Source organism: Rhopalosiphum padi, chromosome 2, assembly GCF_020882245.1.
Source record: "Rhopalosiphum padi isolate XX-2018 chromosome 2, ASM2088224v1, whole genome shotgun sequence".
NCBI classification, from domain to species: Eukaryota; Metazoa; Arthropoda; class Insecta; order Hemiptera; family Aphididae; genus Rhopalosiphum; species Rhopalosiphum padi.
In genome coordinates, this window is record NC_083598.1 from 22,357,963 (window position 1) to 22,382,026 (window position 24,064).

Sequence of the window (24,064 nt, forward strand, 5' to 3'; positions counted from 1 at the left end):
TTAGGTAATTTGTATAATTTTCTTATCACATAGTTTGTGTGGATTGTTTCTCTCGGTTTTTTTTTATATCTTACTGTCATAAGTAGGTATGGTATATCTACCATAGAATACAATATTATAAGTACTGTGAGTTATAGTCTCATTGCTCATAATCATTTCTAAATTCCAATCAAAATTGTTTTCATTGACCTATTGCCTATTATTTGTATTCAGTGCTTAGTATAGGCATGTCATTATCTTTTACCTAAATCAATTTCAATTGATTTCGAATAATTTAAAAATAGCTATAAACGATTTAAAATAAACATAATTTAAAAACTATTCTTTATGAATAAAATACGCATTAGTAATTATGTAACCCAGCAGAGAGTGAGAGTATTAGAGTAAGTAATAAACTTTATTCATGCTGTTTTTTTTTACAAATATGTATATGTATATACTTTTATTATAATTTATTTCTTTTCTTTTTAATTACTTAGACTTGTTTGTTCTTTTGCATAAGACTAAATGATGATGATGATAATAAAGATATGACATTGCTGTTAACGGAGAATTAAAATCGTTGAAAAATATAAAGGTCAAAAAGATCCATAGTTTTGCAAAATTATTGAATTGACTAATTTGACTGATAGACAGTTTAAGTCTTATTTGATGTGTTTATCGTTTAAAATTATGTACAATTTTAATTATAGGTGATGATTTCATATTATGTAATAATGTAATATGTATGTAGGTTCTTATTTATCTCAAGAATCAATTACAATAAATATTTAAAAACAGATTTTAATATTTATTTATTATATGATGGTCAATCCTAAAACACATGTTGGACGTCATAACGTCTGTAAATTAATATGAGAAATATATTCGTAATCTAGTTTTATTGTACTAAATTTTCAGCATTTAATATATATTTAACACCATCTATTTTTAAAAATATAATTTAGATTAATAAAAAAATAATATAGACATATAGTGATACCTTTTTAAGGGATTAAAAAATTATGTTTTTATGCAATCATATTTTATTACTTTATTTAAGTTTTCACTAAATTATTAAAGAGTATGGAGTAGAATTGAATGTACTTGTCTACTGTGGTATTTTTAACTCCTTCGGTTTATGATAGCTAAATTTATTAAAAGAGAATAAAATGAATTTATCTATGTTGTGGAAAATTTACAATAGAAAAAAGTACTAACGACATTAATTGTCTAATAATAATTAAGGATATATGTGTACTTATAAACATAACACATGTATGTATATATATATATTTATGTGTGCGTGTGTGTTTATATATATACAATATATACTAAACCAACAAAATCAAACTGTCAAGGGAAGGGAAAATATAATATAAGTGAGCCATTATAGAGGTCCAATTACATTACTGTTCGTTCTTACGTTGTGTATGCTACTTGTCATTCGGTATTGTGTGAAGTGTAGTGAACTACAATAATATTATAAACAAAAATGTACACACTCATACAAAAGGTAAATCATAATTTATCATATAAGTTAGTTTAAGTTATTTTCAAATAATGATATATTCGTAAATTCATATAAATGAACAAAAACACGTTAAAGATTAAAAAAAAAAAAACTGAAAGAACGATTTATTACTATTATAATAAAATAGTATATCATAATATAGATTTCATAATGCATTAACTTTTAATTTTGAAAATCGTAATACGGAATCTATGGAACCTACTTTCTTTTAATAATGGATATAGATCTGGCAATATCGTAAAAAATAATTGTTCATTACAACAAATAACTAGTTCAGCGTAAAATACATTATAATAGTTGTCAAGTTTTTTGTATTTTATCTTTAAAAAATATTAATTATTAATTATTAGTACAGTAAATACTTATATTTTAATATATAATTGACTGGAATTCAAATTATTTAAATTAGCATTAATAATTATATTAGGTATGACAACCAACACATATTTTTCAAAACAATAAAAACTTTATTCTCATAAACTAAAAAATATAGTTTTTAATCAATATATAATATTGATTTTGATTTCAAATTACGTATATTCCTACAAATACTACTTAAATCGCAAATTTTGCTAAATTAAATCTCTTAGTTCTTACAAATATATAGATAGAAAATACATAATAAAATAACTCAATCAATCGTAGCTGACACGATTGATAAATACTATCTACTATGTAATAAATTGTTTACTCATCCGGTTGCCAAATAAATAATATGGTAAATATAGTTTTCTACTATATTATATTTTAAGCTATTTAAATTTTATAAAAAATATATTTGATTATTTTGATTTAAAGTATTTATAAGTAATGAAAATATTGCAATACCTATAAAAACAAAAATTTTTTTATATAAAAAGAACTATTATTTTAATTAAAAATCTATATAAATTTCAAGTTTCTCAGTATAATAAAATACGTAATTTAAAATGATGTCTATCAAATTAAATGTCATTAAGTCATCATTTTTTATATACAAATTAATAGAAAATTTACAAATTGTTACCTTTATTATTTCAAATATTATACAGGTATATATTTTATATAATATTCAAAAGTTTTTAACACAAATTATAAAAATCTTAATTGATAAATTCCGCCTTAAATATCTAATTGTATTTTAACAATAACTAAACTCGATGATCAAACAGTGTAAATAATATTTACTAATAAATATATTTTTGTATTGATAACAGCAAGGCAATAATTTTATTATAACTTTAAATTTTAAATAGACTATAAATTGTCAATGTTTAATGTTTATAACAATTACAGACTACAGTTATGTAAAATTATGTAGCTTTATAAAAATATAAAAAACCATGTTCTTTTTATTCGAATTCATAATAGAATATTATTTTTTAATTTAATAAAATACAAATATCTTAAGTGAAACATAAAGTGAAACATATAAATTTATAATTGAATAGGGAAGTGACGCTCAATAACTTACAAATTTACTAAACTTAAAAATCTAATATCCAAACCCGCAACGCGTGTAATATTATTATGCACTATATCAGTTGATCTATCAATATTAATTACTAGTATGGGGAGAGGGTAAATAATAATATTTTAAATACGCTTCAAATTAACCAAAATAATATAGTTCGAATCTGTTTTAACTGTACCTTAGAAGAATTTCTAGGCTAAATTACCGTGATTTGAGTGTATTTCAGTAAAATATTTATAAAAAAAAAAAAGCTGTTATGTATATATTTAAACGCTTTGTCTGCAAAGGTAATAGCAAGCCATTTTTCGAAAATAAAAGATCAAATAAGTTTATGATATTCCTGTGAAGTAGGTATGCTTTCAAATCTTTCGGTCAATCATTCGTTGAAATTATAGCCTACGTATTTTAATTCTTTACCACTTCAATAAAAAAAAATACATTGTAATCAAAATAATGTCAAAAATATAATTTATAATTGTCTATAGAATAAGAATAATTATAATTTATAATGTTTACATATTGTAAAATGTGTTACTTCCCTAATGTAAAATGATTAATTTTTAATTCTATTTTCCTTTCTACATATTTTTAAAATTGATTGTTTTATTGTTTTTAAGTTAATTTAATTACTCTCTAACTCAATCACAGCTTTTAAGAGATATATAATCATTTAATCTGTATTTAAGTAATTGTATTATGTACTTATATTATGATTCAATAATAATAATAAAAAAAATGGAGCTTAGGGTTTTTTAACTAAAGTTAGGAATAAAATAATTTATTTTTTCTATGTACCTTCGATACATTGACATTCAATAATCTGTCGACGCTTTCGTGTTCTGAACTAACCACCATTATTATGATGGCGCATACGTTATTGTAAAACGAGATCCGATAAACATACAAAATAGATAATAAGTAAATAAGTTATATCACTGCGTTTTCAAAGTAGCTATTTTTTAGCGTCATACAAAAATTTTATGAAATATAAAACACAAAGAAGATGGGAGAGTTCCGTTAATATACGGTCAAATACTGTCTATTATCTATGTGGAAATAAAATCTGCGTGCTTAGTTGCCGTGTCCGAATCGGTAATACACGCGACATAATTTATTTTTTCTTGGTTCGAATTCCATTTCGTTATTGTACACATACGTATAAGTTATAATAATATTAAATAATATGATATATGAGTGTATGACAAACCAACGAATAGAAGGTAAAGCGAATGGGCGAAATAAAAAGAAAACTCACATTGAACGTTATCAAAACGTTTTCATAATAAAAAATAAATATTGTATATTAATATGGATAGCATCACACCATCATGTTTGTTCTCATTTATATGGCATAATTGCTTACTAAATATACACCTAACATCTGTACCCATAAGGCCATAACCTGATTAAATTTGAAAACTTACTTACCTAACAATTTAAAAATAAATATAAATAACAAAATGGTTAATTTAATTTTTTAAATATTTGTACAAAATTAATTCTATATATTGACATATTGTCCGCTTCGGGTTTTTAAGAAACGTGATAAAAACGTACTATTGATTTCAATAATTTTGGCTGTTAAAAGACTGCATGTCTTGAAAATATTAATCATTAGAAACGGTGAAACACCCTTTATATTATACAATTAAAATTCTCCATTGAAAATTAAAATACATCAATATACATACATTTTAACTATTTACTACAGTGTGCAAGAACTTCAAACCTAAAGTATCGATATGTCTATAGGTAGTATACCAACAATATAATACCAATAAGATACGCGCCACGCAATTATAGGTAGTTGGCTTAAACTGTACAGCTGCCGTGGGTAGATATGATAATATGGTATAGGTATAATATGCTAAAGAACAATATGTAATATCTTAATTTTTATGATATACCAGATACCTACCGTGGTCTGTGAATTATACTCGGTCTACAACGTTTTCCATCCAATGCGATATTTATATAGTGTATAAACGGTTTCAGAGAAGTCGGCAGTCCGCAATCCACCTGCACTCTGCTGTGTACGATTTTTGCAACCCCAGCAAATATATAATACGTATAACAACAAAATGAGTGTAAAAACTGTACGTACATACATTCTCACGGCTCATGTGACAAAAATGTTGAAACACTGTGATAATAACATATATTAATATAATATAGACATCGCGACGTCTAAAGATTATTTCAGGAGTAGAATCGATAACACACAAACTGCACGATTATATTATTTGACTGAAAATACGTTTTGCAATTATGATAATAAATCGATATAATACGCCGCATAATCGTGGCATTGTTAAAAATGTTATGTTATTTTCACCATCGTGCACGTATGTGTGTAATAAATATCGTTGCGGAATTACAGTAAGAGCGGGTACTAGACTGATCAAATTATAGCAACACGAGTATAAATAACCCACTATAGGCTCAGCGGCACGTTCAAACGAATTTTCACAATAATAAATAATATTATGTCCACACAAGCGCACAACCAAACGTTGGTACAATAACATATACAATGAGAAATTCGTGCCATGACGAAATGGCTCTTTCGTATAAAAGAAGAGTTTTCTTTTACGAAACCTAACACAATATTTTTATCGGGAAAACGTTCGATTAAAATTTAAGAAAATAAATATTATTTAATACGGAAAACCTGCAGGTTTTCATAGTTATACATCGCCATCATACCTTGGTATATTATGATATGTTGTAGTTGTATAATATATTATCTTTGAAATTAAAATTGCAGTATTACAGCACTTACTTAAAAATTTGAATGTAAATTTACCTCTACCTATTACCTTACGACTTAACATTATGAATAATATTTTTGATGATTTTGTGGAGTAGAATATGTTTATTCGACTGCATCCGAATTGCATGCCATCTCTTAGAGGGGTATGTTCAAATTGCATGCCGTGTACCCACAAGCTTATTTATCATGCACGATGCATTTATATGTAAAACTTAAACTTTAATTTTGATTTTTCGTATATTATTATTATTATTATTATTATTTGTAATTTTTCAGTGTAATTTAGTTAATTCAATAATTTTAAACTATTCCCCCTTTTTCCATATTGACATATTTTATTATTTCAATTATAAATTGCAGTTTTTATTATTTTATTATTATATATATACTTGTACTATATTGTATATTGTCAAAAAAAGTTCACCAAATTTTATAATATTATTATTTATTTGAAATTCCATGTGAAAATGTAAAATACATTCACCTGATTAACTTAAACTACAATCGTGTTATTAAATATTCACAATGTCATCTTCTCCTGTAATTTGATAAAATTTTTAAAAAAATATTTCAATCTAGAAACTAATCAGTTTCTATGCATGCGTTTTTTTTTAAAAAAAATAGAAAAATCAAAAATAAAGTTTAAGTTGTGCACGTAAGTACATGATAAATAAAGATAAACTTGTAGGTGGTAATAGGTTCACGGCATGCAATTCGGACAGACTTCTCTAAGAGGCAGCATGCAATTTGGACATTCCAATTTATGTTTATTTTTTTGGCACGCAATTCGGATGCACCGGTTTATTCTACACAACACCTCGATAAGTACATAAATAGATTTTTGCTGATTCTTTAAATTTATATATTACTAAAAAGTAAAAAGTAAAATGATTAAATTTTGAAATTAAAATATTTAATTTTCTCTTAATGATTCACTTTATTACAATTTTACAATAATAATAATTCATTAATTAAATTAAATATGGAATTAAGTTAGCGATATTTTTTTATGTATAATTTGATTTAATTGAATGACTCATTTTAAATTAAATTATACTTCCAAAATAATGAAAAATAAGGATGGGGGAATATATTTGTTACCTATAACGACTTAATGAATTAAACCGATATATATAGGTATACTAAATATTAATCGATTGTATTGACCAAGTCCCCATTTTAAAGATATCGTCTTCCATTAATAATTATTACTTCTAAATAAATCATTTTTTTCAGAAGTCAAATATTTAACCTCCCACAATTCTACAAATAAAAAAGTATTTAAACATTTGAAAAATATATTATGGATTTGAAACTTTGGATTTAATAATTTAATAAGAATTGTTAATATTTTTATTGAGTAAAAATAATAATAATAAGGTATTTATTTAATTGGAATGTAAAAATAAATTTTATATGTATTTTAAAACATAAAAATATTTATAAAGAGTAGGTTTATTAATAATCTACTTACTTAGATATAGTTAGATTATTAATTATTATTTCAAAACAATAAGTTAAAGGTATCGGTAATATTACTAATATTACTATTTATTATTATATTGCATTGATGTATTGATGATTGTATATTTTAAAAATGTAAAAATAGAAAAATAATAGATACAGTTTATAAGAATATTATAAGAAACATTATTTCTTAAACTATAACATAAAAATAAGTATTTTTACGAACTTATACAACATTTGGTATTACTATTTTCATTTATTTCTAATATTAAATTTACGATTTATTTTCAATTAGGTCGATGAATTTTAAACAGATTATTTTAACAATATATTTATTGTTTCAATCTATATTCAATATTGTAAAATGTTAATAGTTATTATACAAATAATATTAAACTATCAATAACTTAAAATCGAAAAATAATTTAACTACTTGAATAACCTTGAAAATTTTTAAAGAATTAAATAAGACCCATATAGTTTTAAGCATTAATAATTCATATAAACTATATCATCTATTAAAACAAATATTATGATAATTTGTATAAATGATTATAAATATTTATCGCTGCAGAGTGCAGATTCAGTTTACTAGTAACTATATTACTTTATTGCATGGTGATATTAGCAGTTTTCATGACCTTGGTGCATAATTTATAGACATTTTAAATTAATTAATAAACTTTTAAACAAATCAAGCAATTATTTTTTAAAAAAATCATATAATTTAAGTAGGTATTGAATATTACAGAAAAAAGGTTTAATAACTTCTTTGCTTTGATCAAAAATTCAAAATAATTATATACCTATCTTATATTCCTTAAAATTGAAGTTTTCTTTTAAATTATTTATAAATCAAACAATAATATTTACAATGGTTTAAATTTCTGACAACATCATTATTTTTTATTACACGCTCATCGTCGATCGTCGATGTATATAAATTCTATGAATTATAAACCATTTATTATTATATATATATATAAATAAAGCCTACTAGTCACTAAACAAAACGGTTGAAATGCTATATTGTAAATTTATAAGACCATTGTTATTTATTTACAACACAAATAACAAATCTCTTGTTACATTAACAAATAAGGAAAATATTACTTATGAAATAAGTAATACGGCATATACTAACTATATTAGCAAAACAATATAGGAAGTATATATTGTATACAGTATATAGTTTAATATGTAATATTATATAATAAATATTTTACAGCAAAAAGTAAATATTATAGTAATATGATTCAACAAATTTAAAAATGTATATCATTTTTTTCAAATTATTTATTTATTCAAAATATAATTTGTATTTAATTAATTATACAGTATCGGAGTATACACATAACGAATATTTTTGATAATGCAAATAATTATACTACAGTATCTATTTAATACGTAGGTCGTAGGTGTGTACCTATACAATAAACATATATATATATACTGTTTTATTTATTTATAAGCCCAAAACAACGTCCCTATATTTCTGACAAAGATACGTAGATTAATAGATGACTCACATTATAGTAATTATAATGTGTAATTGACATTTGGCAAGACAATCCATATTGGCAATGGTAAAGATAGTTAAGTCAATTTTTCAATCACATATATAGTTTATTATAATATGTAGTACTAGCAAAATATAACACTTATATTGTGTCTCATTGTCTATAATTGAGATTTCAAATGCTATATATACATAAATTAAAGTTATTCACCTATTGCACGTGTATTCCTGCTGGAGAATTTCAAATGTTCGTATATCAGAAGGATAAATCATCATAAATCCCTTTTTGAGATAATATTATATACTGTATTGACGTTTAAACGTATAGTGTATAATAAATAATAATAATATATAAGATGTATTTTCTTAAATAATACATAGTAATATATTCAATTAAAATATTTTTGTAGGTAATAGATTTAAACGAATCAAAAATATGGTACTTAACTGTTATTTCACTGATAATTATATTAGTTATGATACTACGATTGGAAGGCAGAAGAAAAAGAATATTGGCAAATAAAATACCAGGTCCCGATGGTTCAATTTTTATTGGCTTATTGCCATTATTTCTACAAGGGCCAGAAAAACTTATCTCAAGTGGATTAAAAGTGTACCAAAAGTAAGTAATTATAGCACCCCTAGTGGTCTTAATATAAATAATTCATAATATTTGTATATATAAACTGAGATTTCATAAGTTAATAACTAAGCCTTATCATTATAATATAATTGTATTTATATTTTAGTGGTAACACAATAAAAATATCTAATTCTTTTACAATGAAAACCTATATAAGCCCTATAATTCTACAAAAAACTAATATTTATGCATAAATTAATTTAAGCAACGAAATTTTTAAATACGATTTCTAGATATGAGAAGTCTTTATTTAAAGTATGGGTCTTAAATAACCTTTACATTGTACTTACACGACCTGAAGATATAGAATTAGTCCTTACTAATCCAAAATTACAAAAGAAATCTAAAGAATACTTGGTTTTACAAGAATCCATCATGGGCCAAGGAATATTTTCAATCGATGACATAAAAAAATGGAAAAGTAATAGGTAAGCTATAATTTATTTTAAGCGTAGGATATAGTTTATAAAGATAAACTTTAATAATATGGTGTAACTTATATTAAGCAAAAAGTTATAGTTTATGGATTAAAGTAATTTTATATAAAATAAAAAATACATTATTGTAATTTATTAATATTTTATTTTAGGAAAATGGTATCAGGAGGTTTTAATTTTAAAATTATAAAATCATTTATACCGATATTTTTCGAAGAATCTAATGTTCTTAACAACATATTAAAACAAAACTATGATTTGAAATCAAACGAGTGTGATATAAGTTCTCCTATTAGTATGGCTACAATGGAAATGATCGGAAAAACCGCTTTAGGTGTAAAATTTAATGCTCAAAATGGCGGTCGTCATCGATTTGTCGAAAATTTACAAACAGCCATGATTGTAAGAAAATGTTGTTATATAATCATATTATTATTTATTCATTTTAAATATCAATCACTACCTATTATTTTAGGCATGGGAATACAGAATTACACATCCATGGTATTTGAGCAAAACATTATTCCGGCTTTCATCAGTTAATCAAAAACACGATCAAAGTCAAAAAATCATTAACGATTTTACTGATGAAATAATTAATAAAAAACTTGATGAATTGAATCAAAATGCAAATAATGAAAAAAAAGTAGAAACAGATGACGAAGATATTTGTCGAAAAACAAAAACGGTTATAGAGATTTTGTTAGGAAACTATCATGAAATGTCGCATGAACAAATACGAGATGAACTTGTGACTATCATGATTGGTAAATACAAAAAAATAAATATGTAAACATATTTAGTACTTTTTCATTATAATTTAATAGTAATATAATAGTTTGCATTTACATTCAAAACACCAAATCATTTTTTTTTTAACTATACTGATTATAAATTATAATTGATAAGAAAATTTAATACAGTATCAACTTAAAAACACTAAACAGTATAATAATTATAAGATAATCTAATAATTAATATAATATAGGATGTAACATATAATGTATAATAACTAAATAAAGTAGGTAAACTGGTGCACAATTAATTAAATTCATAATGATTTATAAAAAAAAATCTATAAATCGTTAATTATTTCTAAATAATAATTGATTTCATGATATTTTATTTTTTAGTTTTTATGTATTAAAAATATAGGTATAATACGTGAATACGTCACAACCACCTATTTTATTTAGTTAATTACTTTTACTTAATGAGTTAAGGGATTCTAACAACTTAAAATATTCTCAAATATAAATTTTAAATATTTATGTTTATTTGCAATTAATTTAAATTACAGTTAATTATCATTTTAGGAGGCCAAGAAACTACTGCTATGGCCAATGCATGTGCAATTTTTATGTTAGCTCATCATCCAGAAGTACAGAACAAGGCAAATATATTTAACCAATTATTTATGTCCATAATTTCGTTTACTTAAATTATAGTTATTTTTTTGAGTTATAGGTGTTTGAAGAATTACAATCGATATTTTCGATCGGCGATCAGAATAGATCACCAACATACGAAGATTTACAACAAATGGAATATCTAGAACGGGTGATCAAAGAAACATTACGAATTTTCCCTCCTTTACCTGTTTTTGGTAGAAGTTTAGAGGAGGAAATGCAAATCGGAGAATATTTGTGTCCAGCTGGTAATTTAGTACCTACTACCTACTAGATATAATATTTTTAAATGTCTTATATAAGTAGTTAAATTTAAATTATTAAGGTTCAACGCTGATGGTCAGTCCACTATTTTTACAATCGAGTACGCAGTACTACACTGATCCAGAAAAATTTAACCCCGACAACTTTTTACCAGATACGTGTCGCAGCCGGCACCCATATACATTTATACCATTCAGTGCGGGATACAGGAACTGTATCGGAATAAAATATGGCATGCTCCAAATGAAAACCGTCATATCGACACTAGTGCGAAAAAATACATTTTTTCCATCAGACAGATGTCCCACGCCGAAACACCTAAGATTAATGTTTTTAGCAACACTTAAATTTGTCGACGGTTGTTACGTAAAAATAGTACCAAGAACTTCGTAAAATGAATGACACAATAAAATAATGCTCATTTTGTTCATTAAATTAGTTAATATATGTATGTTTATTTTTTTGTACTTAAAAAACAAGAATAACTCGATTTCCGTACAGTATTAATTAGTTTATAGTTATATTTTATATATTATAATTAGGGCTGGGATTTCAATGCATTTGCATCTTTTTTGGGGGATATCTAACGCGGTGTTTTCCAAGCTACAAATATGTTTCAAGTACTAGTAAATTGTTTTGGGACATTTTTTGCATATTTGGCGGATTTGATACTTTTTAGGGCATTTAAATCCGAGCCTTAATTATAATATATAAACATAGGCAGAACTACAGGTTAGATAAATTTGGCCGTAGCCTGACATAAAGCCGACAAGTTATCGGTCTCGAAAACGATGATGGGGTACATAATAATGTACTTATTATTTAAAAAAAAAACTAAAATATTATTTTTGTGATTATTTTCCCGAAATTTGTATCACTGTTCACAATATTAATACTTAAGAATACAGAGACTTAGGCAAATTTTCCGCATTTAAAAATAAAATGTATTTATAATATATTATAATTTGAGACGGCGGCAAATGTCCTGCTTGTAAATTGCTAAATCCGCAACTGCATGCGGGTGTTGCGTCCTCTTAATATAACATAATATTATGTATAAAATTAGCTTCTTCTACCTGATTTAATTATTAAGAAATTATAAGAAATAAGAATAGGTTTTTAAAATATTTTATTAAAATCAACAAATTAATTCCTTTATCTATACTATATAATATATTTATTTTAATGTAATGTACTATGTTCGATTGTAAAGAAATGTGTACAATATGTTTTCGTCAAATATACGCATAGGTTATAAACTTATAACTTATAGGTAAGGTAGGTTATTTGTAGAAACAAGAAGAATGGCTACCACAAACGATCTCGATATATCGTATTTTTGTTGCAGAACACGGTATATCCTCAAAAAAAATAGGCTGTATTATTTATTAATTATTAATAAAAATTTTTAGAATTCATTGTAAGCTTAAATGTATTGTGATATTGGTAGTATGACTATAATGAAAAAGTTCTAAAATCTAGAAGGACTCTCAAAAATTTAAATACAGGAACTATTACGAACTACCCTATACGACTCAGAAATGTACGCATTAAAAAAAACCGAAGAACTGAGTAACGATTTTTGAGTAGAATGTGCTAAGAAAAATACATGGATCGGTCCTTGATAGTAAAACCTCTGAAACCTGTAATAGGTCATTTTTACTCCCCGGCGATTTTAACTGGGGGAGTTAATTTCGCCTATCGCGCTGGAACCAAAGAAAAGAGAGATAACTATAATTTAAAAAAAAAATTACCAATATCTAAATATATTAAATATTAATACAAAAACCAATATTAATTGTATAAATATGTGGAAGTGTTTTTACAACATTAAAAAATATATAAATATATACATGAATTGCTAATATTTTTTTGACGAAGAAACAGGGCAGTTTTAAAATATTTTGGCCTAGCCCAATATAAATGTCTGGTTTTGCCTATGTATGTACATTAATAATGAACTATTTAATTATTTTAATTTTAATTATAAATATAAATATTATACATATTTGCCTGTAATTGTACGTGTACTGTACTTTTGTATCTACCTCCAAATACTGTCAAGCTTATACATTGTTTAGATTATTACATCAAATGTAAAATTATTTGATTATTTTTTTTTATACTCATTGGGTGATTTAAAATGTAATAATTATCTACACAACATTATTGTAAAATATAGGTGTATCGATTTATAATTGCGTTCATTTTATGTATTCATTTAAAACCATCGAGTATATTAGTATAAAATATATATTATACAAAAAGGTATCAATTACCCATCATATATTATAAATTATAATATCTAATATCATAGACTTAATTTGATTAATTATTAATTAACTTACGTTATCTTAATCATTGTATACCTATTCCTATTTAGCAGCGTCGACTGTTACCGTTGAGTACAAATAACTAATAAGTATACAACAACAATAATAAAATATTTGTATTATAGACAAAAAAATGTACCTTACTGGCGTCCATCTGAAATCATACCAAATTTTCGTTCAGCAGAACACATTTTATGATGTTAGCTTTAATTTAGAGTACATTTACCTATTTTTAAATTTAAAGGTAAGAACATTATCTAGAAAATAACTTATGCTTTTATTGATATTATCATTTTAAAGTGAGTTATAGCTATATAAAATATTACAAATTTAAAATGTTCACAATTCACTTTAACATGATAATATCAATAAAAGCATAAGTCATTTTCTAGATAATGTTCTTACCTTTAAATTTAAAAATAGGTAAATGTACTCTAATATTAAAGCTAACATTACAAAATGTATTCTGATGAACGTACATTTGTTATGATGTATGTTAGTAAGACAGAAACAACACATGCGGGTATGGCGTCCTCTTAACTATTAATAGTCTGATCGGAATAATTTTTCCGATTAGCGATAATAATAGACCCAAAATACATCGCATGTCGCATTTCTATAAATCTATAAATCTATAAAATAATATTTCCATTGTATATTATACAATATACATAACCTGTCAGTGGCGTAACCAAGGGGGGGGGTTATCAGGTCATAACCCCATGAGTTGAAAACCCCTAAAAAAATGGCAGAAATATTTTTCGAGATTGAAAAACTTTAAACTTGATAATGACATTTTTTTTTAGTTTTTGACCAAAAAAAATCTATCGTCAAAACAATTAAACTTGCCATCAAATATTTCGTTAATAAAAGTTTTGATTATATTCTATATAATATGTATTTGTTATTTGTATAATTATATACGTTGATAAAATATAAAGCTTTAATCTTATAAAAATTGTAGGCATTTATATAAATATAGGTAAGTTTACCAACAAATTTTGGCAATGGAGGAGGGGGGGGGCTCCATGAGAAAACCCTGGCTACACCCCTGTAACCTGTTATCGTTGTCGTTATAAAATATTAACGTAGCTCAATCATTCTAATTTTATTATAAATATACAATACAAAATTCATGTATGGACAATAAATGTTCACATAACAATATAGCATACGATACCTATCGGATATCCTGTTTAGGAATTACGTAGTACATTTTATAATTGTCTCGTATAAAAACATAAAATTTGTTGAAAAACTTATAAAAAAAAATAGGGGGACAATACAAATTTTAAGCCCCACTAAGCTCCCCTATTTACGCCTATGAATTCATAGTTAAAAATAGGTACCTATTACATTTTATTTTTGCTCCTGTATCTGCAATTTAATAATAAATTAATAACTATAGAAAATACCTAACTATATTACCATATTGGTTACTTTTATTTAGGTACTTGAAAATAAAATTTTGAATAATTTTATTGGTACTATACCGAATACAATTCACAATGTGGTGATTATGTGTAGTCAAAGTTTTAAAAATGACATTTTTTTTTTTTATTCAATCATGAGCAGATTTTAAAAATAAACGTTTATTTACCCACCATTAAATAACATGACGGTATCATTTTTAATTATTAATCTCCCCCACAAGAAAAAAATATACCTAGGTAACTACCAAATAATTATTTGTTCATTTATTTTTCGTTATCTCCTACCATCACAAAATTATTAATTACAAATGTTGTAAAGGTAGACATCTAATCTAACCTTATATTCTTAAACAAAGTAAAAAGAACGTTGTAAAATCGCTAACATTTTAGGGAAAACCAAAACAAGCGTGCGCACAGGAGTAGAACATAATATGCATCTGAAATTTTGTTATCGAGGGACAACTTTTCAAGACATTATTTATATTTTTGCGAAAAGTAGTCATTATATCATTGCTAACGCGATTCTAATTTCTATTATTATTGAGTATAAATAGTATTACCTATATTATGTAGTAAAAAACCAACACACAAAGTACAATAAATAAAATAAGAATCATTTCGGTTAAACCTTTAATATAATAAACTATTTATTTAGTTATATACAATATACTTACATGGCGTTTAAGTTAAAATATAACAAAAATGTATTCAAATTTTGTGTAACTAGGTACCTACATTACATTTCCTATATTTGGTTTGATTTTGTTATGTTTTTATCATTTACATGATACCTACACCGTTAATTAGTTAATTACTCAATTGCTAGTAAGTAATAAGATAGTTACTTTATTGCTATTTAATATTTTAAATTATAAAGTGTTAGCATTTATATTTAAATGGCACCCTTGTGGCCTTGTAATTAAAAGGGATTTTTGGCCAACTGAAACTTAAGTCATAAATACATAAATTAATTAATTATTAGGTTTTCGATATTGTGCCTCACTTCACACTTGAAACCATTGATTTTTTATATTATAAAATCAATGCTTGAAACCAGTCTGCTATCTATTCTTTGACAATTGACAAGTTAGTAACAAACCAGTTTTGAAGTCGTGAACAGCAGAACAGCTGGATAGGTTAAGAGTAAAAACCAAAACTAATGAATAAAACACGGTCTTATATAAGACCGTGGTACCGAATTGGCCGACCTATGTAGTGTATATAAAACCGCGGGATAAATAGTTAGCAAACACAAAATATTCATCGACGTTATTAGAATTTAGGTTAAGTATTACGTCGGATATATTTTGCGCGCGCACACGTAATAAATTAACGACATCCGGTATATCGTATCGTATTGTTTCTTCCATGGCCGTACGGTGTAAACAAAATATCAAATTGCTGCTTTATCAACAAAAACCTACCACACATATTAAGCGTGTACTTGCTCCCCAACAATTTTACGCGGTTAGGAGGCAATGAGGCATTGACGACATTAGCGTTTTGTAACGGAATTTTCGGCTCTACTTACGACGAGCTAGTTCGACTGTATTTCATTCATTCATTCTCACTGCCGTTGATTTTACGATTTGCCGTTCACTGAACCTTTCGTAACCATTGGATCATTGGTTTCTATGTTGAATTGTAACCAACGAACGTAAGTATAATGATTTTGTCGTTATGTCGTGTATGTAACGGTTCCAAGTCAACATTTTTTTTTTTTTAATTCAACGAATACGTTTTGTCCGTTAATATCTCAGTACGTTATATTAATCATGGAAATATAACTTAACAAGTGTCTCATTCACTGTAAAGCCCTAAAATCAAAACTTAATGTATTTTTTTTTAATAAATAGTAATGCGTGTATTGTAGATAGTGAATAGGGATGCTTGTTTTGTGGTATTCCGTCATGTGTAGCCGTACATGGTAGTTGACAACATTTAACAATCGCCCGGTGTATTCTGATTCACAATCAGACCCGTATTATGATAAAATTTATTGTTCCCTTCTTCATGTACCTAAAAAAGTAAATTTTTTGAGTAATAAACGCATGTACTTGTTGGGTGCTATGAGTAGTCCAATCAATACCAAGTATTACTTTTAGTAAAAGGTTTTATTTTTATTCCACATATTCTAAGACACTTGTTTGATCAACATCTAAATGGTTAATACCTGTGATTATACAATGTCATTTAATATCATTTGTATGAGTAATGTCCGTGTAATAGGTAATGCATTAAATATAAACTTTTGATATTACATTCACCATAACTAAATAATATTAATTTTATAGTGCCTAACTTAAGTATATTATGTATATGTTGGCTGGCCTGCTTTTGGATATGTTAAAGCAGACTATTCAATAGTTTTTATTTCAGTATGTTATACTATGTAATGATCTGTCAAAACATAAAAATGGTACATAAAACTGAATAAAAAGAAGTGTATTTTGTTTTACATGCTTGATGTTTTTTTTTTATTATTTTTTTTTTTTTTAGTGAGATAGATTGCTATCATTGTTTTTTTTTTAAATTTTCAATAATTTTAACCTTACATATCTATTTTTCTCTTTTAATTTGGTTTAAATAATAAAATAAAGAACTAATTGTACATTACGACCACGTTAATCTTTTTCTTGTAATTACCTATTTAATTGTATTACAACTGTATAAGTCAGAAAACTATATTTGAAATTAAAATATAAATTACTTAAATTTGAAAGAAATTCTTATTGCCTACAAGATATTATATGAGGTAACCAATCTGTGATCTTGGGGAATAGGTACTTACCATTTGAAGTTTTTTTACAAAGTTTTAAAACAATCTAATATAAAACCAGTAAATGACAGTGTTATTTGCATTAGTTTAATATTGATATTACTTAAAAAATTACTTGTACACAAGTGAATTACATTTACTATTTAAATAAAATCACACTGGCGCCATATGCAACTTACTGTTGGTGGATTGCCCAGCCAGGTAATTATTTTCACTAGGGATGACTAATAACTTAACATTTAAACTCGGCTTTCAACAACTTTTCTGCGTTCAAATAAATAATGCCGCCCACCTATTCATTGGTATCAACATTTAAAAAACTTAAATTTCATCTCCTATGTTTTTCTTATCATTATAAGAAAAATTAAAATGATGTTATTTTATAAGCTTAATTGAGACTGACTATATATATTTGAGAATAAACATAAATCCAGTATAATCCTATAGTAATTCAGCAGTGCATTTACAGTACAGAATCGTGTGTGGTAGAAACTGCGTAAGTCTAGAAACTCGACAAGCATCTCCTCTTAGCCAAAATGTAGTAGTCTTATTTTATTTTTATGAACTTGTGTATCTTGCTGACTTATTTTCATATTGAATTTTTATTTTAAAATTCACAATTCAACAATTATACTAAATAAAGATAACAGGATATAGTGGCTAGACTTTATACTGTTAGAAGCATTCAACTGATATTGACATTGTTCATCTCAACATAAGACAAAGATTGTATAATATTAAAAAAATAAAAAGACAATACTGTTTATTTGAATAATTGAACTTAAACATCTTAAGCAAAGTCTGCATTTTTTTGATCTACTTCTGTTTTTGATATTAATTTCTTTCTTCTTTTTTTTAATTATTAATATTGTGTGAAAGCAAATGGAAAAAAGAAGAAAACTAATTTGAATATAATCTGTCCAGAAATTGTTATGTTTTTGAATAAATACAAACAATATTATGTTTAATATACTTTACCTTGTTGCTTATACATTTTTCCTTTATATTCCTTATTTATTATAATAATCTTTAAACCCATTTTACAACCTTTGTTTGTATATTATCTAAATATATCAATGTGGTGTCATCCAACTTAATCTAAAAAAAAGACCTTGATTTCACAATGTTTTTTGATACCATTTCTGAAAATTGGTGCTATTTAATGTGGCATCCATCATTTCCAGATTACCAATTCTGATTTCTGATCAAAAATATATATTTCTATTTTATGATGCTTAAATTTGTTACGTTTAAATAAAAACTGACTTAGTTTCTTATACATATAAAGAAAATTATAGTAATTAATAAATCCACTTGACATATCATTTGAGACAAATACTATGACTGCCTATCTTATATTTATGTTATATAATCTTATAACAACTCTTAGTTTTTTCACTTATTCACACCTAACACACCTAATTTAATATTTTTTTTTTCTAAAGACAAATAATAAAACATTAAAATAGTGTTAAGAAAATGTCCATATGTGTTGTGATCTATCTTACTAACTTTCAACGCATAAAATTTGTATTCAGCATAATCTATTTTTTATTGTTAGATTTAATATTAAGGTGAATTTTATTCCAAAGTATTTTTGGTATACGACATCCATGCTATTAACAATGTGGGTCCGTATCAATAATATTCACAAATATGTTTAATATTGGTTGCAGTGACCCTTGCCTGTCATTATGTCAACAAATGCAAGATTCTGGTAGAAAATTTTATTAAGCTGCCTTTATGACCCTTCTACCTACTGCTAAAATATTGAATATTATTAATTAATAATATACTAAAGCAATTTTTATTATTAATTAATTACCTAATAATAATTAACTGCCCATTCACACTATACCGCCTATTTCAGAGATTACAAATGCCAGTTTTTATATAGAGATAAAGAAATAATACCTACCAATTATTAAATCGTTTATTGTTATTTTCAGGTGAAAATGGGCTTAGATCGTAAAAGAAAGTCAATTAACGCTCTTCAGAACACTGATAAAAAAAGAAAGAGCATAACAGAAAAAAAACCTGCTTCTTCTTCATCTTCTGAAGATTCTGATGAGCAATCTGATCATGATAATGGATTAAATAATGAAGTAAAAAATGAAAATCCTACCATCAGCCGTTGGCCTCAAGATGATATCCAAAAGCTGTTATCTAAAATGGAGTTGGCACTTCCTAAGAATGACAATCAAACATTTAGAAGTCGATTTACAAAACTGGACTGGGATAAAATTCAATTTGATAGTTATAGTAAAGATGAATGTCAATCCACTTGGTTAGCTATTCAAGATCAGCTTAGAACATTTAAAACTATAGGTGATCTTATTCATGATGCTAGAAATTTATTGGAAACTAAAGGCATTGATACCTATCGTTCAAAAACAAATCGGTTACAAAAACCTAGAACCGCATACATGTTATTTTATACAGAACTTCTTCAAAAATACAAGAAAAAACATCCGGATTTAAAATTGCCTCAGTTGACACAAATTATTGCTGAAAAATATAATAAATTATCTCCTGAAAAAAAACAAACATTAATTGATAGAGCACAAAAATTAAAGACTGAATATATTGAATTGGTTGATAAAACAAATGTAGGTTTCAAATTTAAAGAATCAAATAAACCGAAAACTCCATTTCAAATTTTTATGGAATCGAAATCATCAGATTTAGAATTAGGTAGTGTTGAAAAAGCTGAATTTCAAAACCAATTAAAAGAAAAGTGGGATGGTATGACAGAAAAGAAAAAATCAAAATGGATTAAATTGGCAAATGAAAGAGAACAAACATATTTAAACAATCTAAAAGAAGACCACAAAAATGATCCTGCTTTCACTATGCCTACAAAAAGTGCATTGACCAAAGGTGATAGAAATATTTTGGATTCCCAATCAGGGAAACCAAAAAAACCTCCAGTCAATAATTATGGTCTTTTCTCTAAAGAAATGTTACAAAGTAATGCATTAGATGGTGTTCCTCCTAAAGAAAGAATGTCAATGTTGGCAAAGAAATGGAAAGCTTTCTCTAATGAAGAGCGACAAATTTATTCAGACAAGTTGAAAGTTATAACTGAGCGATATAAAACTGAATTTGAAGCATACTTAAACACACTACCAGAAAATGAAAAACAATTGGAAATGGCTAAAATCAAAGGAAAACCTAAAAAACCTGAGCCAAAAGTTGTACCTAGGATTAATGCTAGAGAAGTAATCTCAGAAAAACCTACAGAAAAAATTAAGAAAAAAGGTACTTCGCAATATAACTCAAAAACTAAAACATTCAAAAATGAACCAAAAGCAGTACCTTATAAAAATGCATTTGAATTATACAGAAGTAAATTGGAACCAAATGAAAAACACCCTATTACAAGTTTAGAAGATTGGAACAAAAAAAATGGGAAAAAACAACTTATGTATGAAAACGAACTTAAAGCTCTTAAAAAAGAATATATGAAAAATTTGAAAGTGTTTTTAAGAGGTCTTTCTGAAGCCGATTTGCAATTGTATCTACAACTGAGAAAACCTGAATTTTTAACTGAAAATAATGATTCTAGTGCCTCAGATGATGAAGAAAATTCTTCATCTGAAGATGATGATGACGACGACGAAGATGATAATGATAACGACGACAACGATGATGATGATGATGATGATGATGATTCAGAGTAATCAAAAATATTTATTACCATTTTTAATTCAATATTAATACCTCATTCAATTATTTTTTAAATATAAATTGCATTGTATAAGTTAATTTTATTCCCGTTTGATCCATATAATTTGAATTTTTAATTGTTGTAACATTTTGTTTGCATCTCTTTTGATATTTATCTATTCAACAAACATAATTGTGTTGAATAGTATACTTACAATTAGGTAATCTGAATTGATTCTTTTATTTTATTTTTCTAATTTAGTTTAATCCTAAAATATTAACTAGTACTAAATAATTATATTATTTTTAATTATTTTTACATTTATAATGTTTGTTAAATCAATTAAACTGGGACTTCAATTATAATTATTTCTATGTTTTTTATGTACTCATAAAATAAAATTAGAATAAATATATTTTTTACAATTAATTTAAATTCGAAAATTGTAAAATAATTAACCTAAAGGTATATTATTTCGTACAATATAATTATAGTTGTATATTATTTTTTTTGATTCTTTTATATAGATTCAAATACATTTTGTTATGGTAATGTAGGTATAGTTTTTTAATAACTTGTAATTATTAATTACCAATAAAATTGTTTTATTTATCTATGAATCAACATAAGGTTATAATAAATTAGACTGTTTGTTTGTGGCCTATGTTTAAGCCAAATTAATGTTGATATTTGACAAACAATATATTTTTTCTTAATAAAAGTATTTTAATTTTTCGACATGTGTTTGGTTTACAAATATAAGTTTATTGGTATTGTTTGTCCATTATACAAATATATATAAAAAAAAAAGCATGTTGCAACATCAAAAATACATAAGTTACTATTTTTCTTGTAAGCATTTGAATTTCAAATGTTTATGAAATTCATTAATGCCATGAAGATTTATAGATATCACAATGAAAAGTACATATACTATTTTATACTTATGGTTTGAAAATGTATTACTATGTGAATATGTTTATCACAAGTTTACCTTTCAAGAAAAAATTATAATAATGTAAAACTTCATACATTTTTTTCATGGGGGTTTCGATTTCAAATTATTTTAATTTAGCACATATTATGGTCAGGTATCTACACTTAGAATCGATTTCCATTATAATTCATAAATGTGAATTAAAATTTAACATACTCATTACAGGGATATTTTCATAATGACATGATTTTATAGTTATATAGATAACTTACAAGGTAGTTAGGTAACTGTACAAGTTGAAAGTTCATCATAAGTTGTACTAACATATATTTAAAAATAGTAGATTAATACGTAAACATACTTTTTTTTTACGGTTATATGAAGTGAAATGAAAAGAAATATTTAATGACAAGTAACAATTTAATTTGAACCCCCCTAGTATATTTTTTTAGAATATTTTCGATCAATACAAATTATATTAATTATAATATGACATAAATTGAAAATAATAACGAATAAAATCTATTTAAGTTTATTATAATGTCTTATATGGTTCAAGTCATCTTGTTAACTTGAAAATTTACCCCCTCCCCACAAAAAAAATTTTGGTATAAGTACATCATTGACCCCAGCAACAAACAATATTTATTAATTAGCACGAATTTTTATCATAATTTCAAAATTGGGTAAATTAGTTCCTATAGCAGTATAGCCTATTTATTATAATACAATGTTACCTTTAAAAATCTTTTAGATTTCACTTAAATTTAATGAAAATTAAACAGAGCCTTTCACTTTTTTACTTCTTTTCAAAATGTTAGAGCTAGAGCTCCCCCCTCCCAAACTTTAAGGTCTATAGTTACGCCTATGCATAATATATTTAATTAAATAATAAAAAATAAAAATAAAATATTAAACGTGCTAGTGAGCATAGCCATACAAGTCATACAACTATTTAAGTTTAAAACTTAAAAACACGGCAATAGACGAGTTATGCCTAACCCTTGGCTCGCGGGCCATATATAACCCACAAAGGTATTTTACGTGGCCCGTTACAAATTTAAAAAAAAAAACAGATAGAAAACGTTTTTGAAAACATTATTAATCAAAAAAACGAAAACGAAAACAAAAATAAATTAAACCACGAAAAAAAAAATAAAAGAATTATATTTCTGTTATCGAAAAATTGATAATTCTAATAAATAATAATATTATTGTTGATAATAAAATATTTTAATATAAATAGTATTTATTATTTAGTATTTTTGTTTCAATACATAAGAGCAAATTTTTAATTTTGATGTTTAGAAGTATGTTATATCTACCAACTGTATGTTAAACTTTTGAGTTCAGGATTATTTTTATTATTTACTATAAAGATAGTGTTTCACTTAACCCATATACTTTTAAAATTTAAGAGAATTTTAATTTGAA

General features: G+C 25.2%; 1 protein-coding gene across 1 annotated transcript; it reads left to right on the forward strand.

Annotated features, from left to right (window-relative positions):
• Window positions 1-1,424: 1,424 nt before the first annotated feature.
• On the forward strand, window positions 1,425-22,428 carry LOC132920431 (uncharacterized). The gene is made up of 11 exons (XM_060982828.1): window positions 1,425-1,495; window positions 9,136-9,347; window positions 9,602-9,796; window positions 9,958-10,207; window positions 10,281-10,572; window positions 11,122-11,198; window positions 11,273-11,462; window positions 11,540-11,867; window positions 15,662-15,663; window positions 16,786-16,838; window positions 19,973-22,428. Exons 1-11 carry the CDS (start codon window positions 1,475-1,477, stop codon window positions 21,704-21,706), a joined length of 3,354 nt encoding a protein of 1,117 aa, XP_060838811.1. The 5' UTR covers window positions 1,425-1,474; the 3' UTR covers window positions 21,707-22,428.
• The last annotated feature ends 1,636 nt before the right edge of the window (window positions 22,429-24,064 follow it).